This window comes from Sinocyclocheilus anshuiensis, unplaced genomic scaffold (genome assembly GCF_001515605.1).
Source record: "Sinocyclocheilus anshuiensis isolate Anshui unplaced genomic scaffold, SAMN03320099.WGS_v1.1 scaffold1552, whole genome shotgun sequence".
NCBI lineage: Eukaryota > Metazoa > Chordata > Actinopteri > Cypriniformes > Cyprinidae > Sinocyclocheilus > Sinocyclocheilus anshuiensis.
The window spans coordinates 154,201-162,897 of record NW_015554178.1 but is presented as its reverse complement, the minus strand read 5'-3'; the positions used below and the strand labels follow the sequence as shown (position 1 = coordinate 162,897).

The 8,697-nt window shown below is 35.6% G+C and overlaps 1 protein-coding gene and 1 pseudogene across 1 annotated transcript; one reads left to right on the top strand and one right to left on the bottom strand.

Annotated features, from left to right (window-relative positions):
• The first annotated feature begins 786 nt into the window (after positions 1-786).
• LOC107670959 (zona pellucida-like domain-containing protein 1) lies at positions 787-5,834 on the top strand (annotated as a pseudogene).
• Positions 5,835-6,130: 296 nt separating this feature from the next.
• LOC107670966 (apolipoprotein A-IV-like) lies at positions 6,131-8,179 on the bottom strand. The gene is made up of 3 exons (XM_016463781.1): positions 8,079-8,179; positions 7,893-7,983; positions 6,131-7,199 (listed from the first exon to the last, which is right to left on the bottom strand). The coding sequence occupies exons 1-3, from the start codon at positions 8,125-8,127 to the stop codon at positions 6,407-6,409; spliced, it is 933 nt and encodes a 310-aa protein (XP_016319267.1). The 5' UTR covers positions 8,128-8,179; the 3' UTR covers positions 6,131-6,406.
• Positions 8,180-8,697: the final 518 nt, after the last annotated feature.

Sequence of the window (8,697 nt, the reverse complement as noted above, 5' to 3'; positions counted from 1 at the left end):
AGATGATGCAACATTTAATGTTTCAAATGATTTATACACAATAGACTCTTAATTTACATTCTAAGGCTTTGACATTTAATACTGTTACAAAATATAAAAATGGCAAAAACAGACAAAATCAAGATTCTGGACAGTTGTTACTATTGGTTAACACAGACAACAAAGTTTAAAGATATGTTTTTTCATAAAATATATGTTTTTTCACAACAAACCTGCATTAATTTGTACAAGTAAACGTTGCTCAAAATCTTTTACTCCCTTTTAAAACAAACCAATCAACAAACAAAATTTCAAATGACTATAATAGCCAACAGGACAGTTTATTTCAGTAAGCAGATTTAATTAATGCATTTCATATACAAATAGGTGTCAGTGTAAATAGAAGTTTCCAGTTTATACATAATGAATCCTAAAACTGATTCTAATAGTACTTAAAAAAAAAAAAAAAACAATGGTAAAAATGCTTTCTATTGTAGAATAATGCTCATATAAACCTATTAACATATGTATTTTATATGTTTGTGGTCATAATCACAACTTTATCAGTCTTCATTTATTTGGCTTATCTGAAAATCAGAACTGGTGTCTCTTGGATATGCATCAAATCTCATTGTCACTGTATTCAAGGAATTTATTGTAAACCAAAAGCAGAGGATTCATTTTATAATGTGGGAAAGAACTATACGGTAATTTAGGAGGAGGGATGAGACACTCCCTGCACCTGAATTATGCCTGGGGTCCAGCGCTATATAAGAAACATCTCATCACCTTTCTCAAATAGTGTCCGTTCACTTGCCTGAGAGCTAAACAGGTATGGTATATTGTTTCTTTACTCTGATATCTACTGCTTTTTTTTATCTTAAGTGTTAAAAAAATAACACAATACATGCAAAGTAATTACTTTCATCCTGATTATAACTGTTACAGAAGTTAAGGTTGTAATATTGGATGACTTGACTTTTCAACTGGTGATTTTTTTAGTCATGTTCTGCCGTTGCTCTATAGCAAGGATGATGCTGTGGCTCTGCTTCTGTGCACTGGCTCTCGTCCTGCAGCCAGTTCACTCAGCCTATAACTGCTCCGCAGTGTTTAACAGGATTCCAGGTGAGTCTCTGACCTTCCAGATGTGAGACAATCCCCCATTCTCTGCAGTTTGCTCAACACTAACACCTCTCTTTTTGGTTAGACAACAATGATCTGGTGGTAGACTGTGACATTTTTAGATTGTGGATGAGGTGCCCAGCTCCTCTGGTCCATTCAGCATGTTCTCCAGCATTCAGTCCGTCATTATCACAGGATACATTGATACGCCCAGCTCCTCAGAGGGCGTCATCAGTTACTCCACAGACCTCTACTACCACTTCTCTTGCCGTTACCCGCTGGAATATCTCATCAACAACACTCAGATTGTAGCGTGAGTATTCAGACATTCACCCTCCACTGCATACTTCACCAATGACAGCAAAAGGCCTGACTTGATTAATATTCTTCCTGCAGGTCATCAGTGTCAGTGGCCACTAGAGACAACAATGGTACTTTCATTGACACTCTCAGCATGGGAGTCTTCAATGTAAGTGGGGATTTGTCTTAAATTCTTCACTCTGAATTAAAAATATGTGCCATTTTTAATTATTTCTTTATCAGAGCACAGATTTTAATAGCCCATTGGTGGTTCCACCTACTGGGTTAGAGCTGCGCAGAAAAGTCTATGTTGAAGTAAAAGCTGCCAATCTGACTGGAAAGTAAGAAAACTGCTGTTTTCTCTTGGACAGTGAATCGCATGTTTCTTAAGGGTTTTATTGTGAAATTAAATACAATTTTTCTGCCTTTTTTCAGTTTTCATCTCTTGCTGGACCACTGTTTTGCAACCCCATCACCTTATAATCACACCAACATCAAACAGCACAGCTTTTTCACAGGGTGAGTTACTTCTTATTAAGAATTTATTGCTCATATCGCTATATTTGACTCTTAGTTGTTGATGTGTGTGGTAGTACATCAATGTTTCTATATTGTTTTATCACAGATGTGTGGTACAGATCCGGACAATGGTGCTTTATAATGGCCTCTCCAAGTTTTCCAGATTTTCATTTGAAGCCTTCCGCTTTGTGGAGCACCGTAATCAAGAAATGTCTACTATATACCTGCACTGCATACTGCGACTCTGCGAACCAAACAAGTGCCAAGAACTACTTGATGTAGGAGTCTTTTACTGTTTGAATAGAATGGATTGATTGGAATACTACTACTGAAAATATATCCAATTATCATTTTACTTATTTTACTGGTACAGTCTTGCAACTCTACCAGAACACGAAGGCGAAGGGCCCTAGAACCTTACGGATCGCCAGCTAAAGATTCTGCCACAGTGTCTGTGGGTCCTCTGTACACCGCAGCCCTAAGTAAGTCAGTCGCATACACACATGAATCCAGAATGAGACCAGTCTGAGACCCAGCTTATTGTCAGACATACTGAATTCCAAATGAGAGTGATTTTGAGATGCCTTACTACTCTCTCTTTTTGATCCTGTAGAGAATGATGTTCCCTCTGCATTGGCCTCTGGTATGGGATTCTTTTTGAAACTTCAATCAAAATATTGCCTAGTTCATTTTAAAATGGTGTTAGAATACCAAAATGTAAAAATTAATAAGGTCTTTAAAGCTGCAAACATACTATTTATAAAAATATAAAATGTAAAAAAAAAAAAAAATGCTCATATAAACCTATTAACATATGTATTTTATATGTTTGTGGTCATAATCACAACTTTATCAGTCTTCATTTATTTGGCTTATCTGAAAATCAGAACTGGTGTCTCTTGGATATGCATCAAATCTCATTGTCACTGTATTCAAGGAATTTATTGTAAACCAAAAGCAGAGGATTCATTTTATAATGTGGGAAAGAACTATACGGTAATTTAGGAGGAGGGATGAGACACTCCCTGCACCTGAATTATGCCTGGGGTCCAGCGCTATATAAGAAACATCTCATCACCTTTCTCAAATAGTGTCCGTTCACTTGCCTGAGAGCTAAACAGGTATGGTATATTGTTTCTTTACTCTGATATCTACTGCTTTTTTTTATCTTAAGTGTTAAAAAAATAACACAATACATGCAAAGTAATTACTTTCATCCTGATTATAACTGTTACAGAAGTTAAGGTTGTAATATTGGATGACTTGACTTTTCAACTGGTGATTTTTTTAGTCATGTTCTGCCGTTGCTCTATAGCAAGGATGATGCTGTGGCTCTGCTTCTGTGCACTGGCTCTCGTCCTGCAGCCAGTTCACTCAGCCTATAACTGCTCCGCAGTGTTTAACAGGATTCCAGGTGAGTCTCTGACCTTCCAGATGTGAGACAATCCCCCATTCTCTGCAGTTTGCTCAACACTAACACCTCTCTTTTTGGTTAGACAACAATGATCTGGTGGTAGACTGTGGCACCAACATGATCACTCTGGAGGTAAACCTGTGCACTGCTGAGTGGGCAGGCTTTGACCCCAACGGCCTGGCCCTGAACGGAGAGCGCAATAATGCCCAGTGCAAGGGCACCATTGATACCACTGTCAACCCACCTGTCATCCGCTACCATCTGCCATTCAACCACAGCCAGGAGAACCCATGTAGACAGTCTCTGCAGGTGCGAAGAAAAAAGACGTTTATGTCTAATCAACCTTCAAGAGATGGAAAACTTTTTTTTTTAAATCACAGTTGTGGTGTGGCAAATACATTTTTAAAAACACAAAATAAAGATGACTAAGGCTATTAAAATGCTAGAAAAAAAAAATATATAACATTTTTATCCTTTTGCCAAGTTCATTTTAAATGGTGTCATAAAAGCTGCATGCATACTAATTTTGAATAAATGAAATAAAAAATCAGAAAATTTTAAAATAGTGTATGCAAATAAATATGATATAAATAAAATAATGTATTATAATCATATAAAGTATATAAAAGTGTTTTTTAAATATATAAAAATTAGTAAAAAATGTTTTAAAATGTCCTAAAAAGTATATAAATATTTTTAAAAGCAGTAAAATATAGAAAATAATTAAAGAAAAAATACTCTACCAGAACACGAAGGCGAAGGGCCCTAGAACCTTACGGATCGCCAGCTAAAGATTCTGCCACAGTGTCTGTGGGTCCTCTGTACACCGCAGCCCTAAGTAAGTCAGTCGCATACACACATGAATCCAGAATGAGACCAGTCTGAGACCCAGCTTATTGTCAGACATACTGAATTCCAAATGAGAGTGATTTTGAGATGCCTTACTACTCTCTCTTTTTGATCCTGTAGAGAATGATGTTCCCTCTGCATTGGCCTCTGGTATGGGATTCTTTTTGAAACTTCAATCAAAATATTGCCTAGTTCATTTTAAAATGGTGTTAGAATACCAAAATGTAAAAATTAATAAGGTCTTTAAAGCTGCAAACATACTATTTATAAAAATATAAAATGTAAAAAAAAAAAAGGAAAATGTATGTAATATTTTAAACCCATCTGTATACCATTTTAATAATCATTTTTCATATAGGTAATTTCAAATTCTGTTAGAAAATACAAAATTAAAAATTAATAAGGTCATAAAAGTTGCATACATACTTATTGTTAATATAGTCAAATGTAAAAAAAATAAATAGTAGAACATTTATAAAAATATATTTTAAACCGGTATACCATTTTAAAGTCATAAACCTGCGGACATAATAAGTACAAAAATAGTAAAAAAAAAATAATAACATACAAAATTTAAAAATATATTATAATTATAAAAAAATATATAAAGCATAACAATATGATAAAAATGTTATTTAAAAATAATAGGTCATAAGAGCTGCATGCATACTAAATAGTAAAATGAAAAACAAAACAGTAAAATGTCAAAATAGAAAAAATGTGATAGAAAAATACTTAAAAAGAATTAAATATACTTAAAGATAAAAAAAGGCTAAAAGAGCACAGTGCCATATGTTGACAGTAACTGTTTGTTTGTCTTGTGAATCAGGAGGCAGTGAGCCGTTAAACAAGGACAATATGAACGTGGCTGGAGTGGTGGTGGGGGTCATTTTTGCCACCGGCGGTGCTGTGTTGCTGGTTATGGCTGGATGGTTTGTGCTGAAGAGGTTTTGCTGGGCCGGTGCTCTGCCTCGGGCTTTCCACTAAGAGATCCATCAACTCGCCATCTGTTTTGCGTTGAATGAAGCTTAATTTGATATGCCTATAAGACGTCCGATCACATCACAGCATCTGCACAAACCAGCAAAGAACCGCTTTGCATAATGCCTATTTTGCATATTTTAATCTATTTAGACAGCACTGTGTAGTCTAGTCATCATGTGCTTGGAAGAAAACTCAAATGCTTAGTTCTCTCATGTAAATGCAAATACTGCTGTTGACATAGACATAGACATAGACAGTTGAATATGTTTTATACTGTAAGAGGTATGTAGGCACAGCTGATTTTTTGAGAGGAACAAACTGTGGATAAAATCCTTTTGTAATATTTTGATTACACATTGCTTCTTCTACACATTATCTCAGGGGTTTTCAAACTTTTTGATGCCAGGACCCTGATCGAAAGACCCTCTTCTTGAAATATAAAGGCAGCTATATTTGATTATGTATAAAGAACCATTTATATTGTGTGAGAAATATTAAGTTTGATATTATAAAGACGATGTTGTTTTCTAAATTAAATAATTGACTTTTAGTTTGACTGTATCATAAGAAAGTACATTTTCAATTAATATCTGGAAGGTTTTACTGACTATTAGAGATGAATTTAGAATAAAAATGATATTTGTAATTAAATTAAGATTTATTTGTAAAGAGCTTTTATATATTTTGTGTTAAAAATAATTGCATTTGATAAACAAGTTAACTTTGAAAGCCCTAAAAAAATTGTTTTTAAGTTTCCTTTTATAGTTTGAAGCAGTTTTCTTTGTGTATAATGTTTCTAATTTTCTACAGACCCCAGTTTGAAAACCCCTGTATTAGCCAATGACTTGCTGCTTCCTGTAATCTAATATATCACAATTGTTTAGATGTGATTTATTGATAAAGAACTTTTATTCATACAGTATACTGTAGTTGAGGCAATGATCAATGGACAACACAAATTCATTTCAAATATGTACAAATTGAACTTTTTATTTACATGTTTATGAAACATATCCACACATTACACAAAATATCTTCAGTAAAAGGAAGAAAGCTTTTCTGTTCTGTCTTTCACGTCAGTGTATTTCACTGAACTTTACATAAGGTTCTTTCTGAAATCTGTACAAACAACAATATTGTTCTACAAAAGTTACAGGTCACAATGTACAATCTGAACATAAATGTTATTATTTACAGTACATTACATTTGCATTTCTGATTGGAATGTTGGTGTGTTGTTTAATTTAGAGTGTGTACGATGTCTTGTAATAGGGCTGTGAGTCTGGTTGAGAAATCCTCCTGTATGGATTCTATGTTTGTCTGATGGAAACCAGCTGACTCACCATGGCTCTGGTTTTCTTGTAGAGCGATCATCTGTTGGTCTAAGTTAGAAATAAACTGTTGATTCCGAGCTGAGAAATTCTGGCAGAACTGAACCGCTTTTAAAGTCATCACATCCTTTGGAGTCTGTGCTGAGGCAAGATGGCCTGCCAAAGCTATCTTAAGTGCCGCCACCTTCCCTTGTACCTCTAAACTGAAGGTACACACTTCCTGTCCCAACCTGGCAGTGACTTCCTCCCAAAGCTCCTTTCCGCTGCTGTCTTGTTCCTCCTCTACAGCCTCAAATGCTTTCGTTTTAAAGTCCTCAAAGGCTGCTGTCCTTTTCTGGTGGCTTTCATCCAAAGCTAGCGTGATCCTCTGCACTGCCTCCTGGTAGAGTGTGGCTTCCTCTGGGTTCAGGGCCTGGAGGTTCATATTGAGTTTTTCACAGAGTTCCTGAGTGTTGGACTGGAGAGCTGTCTGGAGCTGCTTAGTGAAGGGGGCGAGGAACTCCTTGATATTGGCCATGGTGTGTTTTGGGTGGCTGGGGTAAGGAGATAGTCTCTCCCTCAGCTCAGAAAGCTCCTGCTTTAGACGAGCCCTCAGGCGCTCAGACTCCATACTCAGCTTTCGTCTCAGTTCAGCCGCCATGGGGTTGCGAGAGTCTTGGGAGTAAAGGTCACTGCTCACCACATGGTTCTTCCACACACCACTGCAAAACAGGATCAGGGGTTAATGATTTGGACCATGACTTGGATGTGGACAGGAACGTCCATGATAAAGGAAATGAAAAATCTTGTAAAACTAGTTATTCGAAATGTACTTTTTGTATTCCTGTTGGTTCATATGGTTTAAGAAACTTTAATACAATTTTCAAGAAAAGCTTCAATTTAAATGTCAAGTGGTATAACCATCAAGTAAAAAGAAATAACATTTTCCATACACTCTATTTTCAAAAACATTTTGTGTTTTTCAAGGTGAAAAGTATATATATTTTTAATATCTTTCATTTTTGGTGGGTTGCACCACATGACATGACACAAGTTTTGTAAATATTAATAAACAGTTTTGTTAAAATGTTTTTTCACCCTAAGAAATAAAAATACAATATTATGCCAAACTACATGATAATGTTTTCCATGCAAGAATTTCATTATTTTTAATGAGGCGTTTTTCTTTATTGTATCACAACAGCTGTATCGCCCTGACATTTTGACTTCATGTCTCCCAAAAAAATATCAAAATTGAATTTTAGTTTAGAAATTAAAAACATGCTCATCACAAAAGGGATGTATTCAAGACATGGCATGTATGAATTACATTTTGAATAAAAGAAAATAAACCAAATAAATGAGCATCGAGTCATTGTGCCTGTTAATCAATACTACTATGAGAGTGAACTTACTTTGAATCTTTGGCGAACATTTTCTTGTCAGTAGCCTGATTGTCTCTCTGCAAACTCCATGCTTCTCGACTGATCTCATCGAGTGGAAATGCTGAAAGGAAGGATGGTTGCATTAGATCAATGTAAAATAATAATGATAATAATAATCCCCATTTTAGAGGAAATGAACTTAAAGAGACAACAAACCTGTTGTGGTAGCAAAGACCAAAGCCAGTGTAACAAACTGCAGAATCATTTTAATTTACTGAAGGTTATTCTAGAAAAAAACAAAAAACAGAAAGAATATTTAAGTATTTAGATCCATTCATTTAAATGTTATTGACTGACAATATTTTTAAAGAGGACAATTTACACGTCACCAATTCTATTTAAGTGGACATTTGGCTCTTACCTGTTGATGAAAAAATGAGAATTTCTTCTCAGGGTCCACATTTAAAGCATTCCCTTATCAGAGGTTGTCCTGCTCTTCATCTGTGTCAACACATACCACGTGGAGGGTCAGTTTGATAACGATAGGCGCAAGGAACCTAAAGGTATTTTGCCGATTGGACTCTTCAAATCTGCTCTCTTCCAACAACACAAATTCAAAGTATTCAGTGATGTCACATCAAGGCCAATACTGACGCAATTCCAAGTCAGGCGAGGTCAATGCTGTTGGAATATGTTTCATTTCAAATGTGGATGCTCTGTCCCAGGACTTATGTTGGCTGTGAACTTAACTGCATGAAATTTGGCTTAGTTTTATCAGTCATATTGAGTCCTACTTGGCTTTCCCACAGCAATGACACAGAAATACATTACAGAG

Coding starts and splice junctions, on each gene's coding strand:
- LOC107670966 (XM_016463781.1), bottom strand. CDS start 8,127: ATGATTCTGCAGTTTGTTACACTGGCTTTGGTCTTTGCTACCACAACA. Junction 7,984..8,078: donor GGTCTTTGCTACCACAACAG/GTTTGTTGTCTC, acceptor CCTTCCTTTCAG/CATTTCCACTCGATGAGATC. Junction 7,200..7,892: donor ATGTTCGCCAAAGATTCAAA/GTAAGTTCACTC, acceptor CCTGTTTTGCAG/TGGTGTGTGGAAGAACCATG.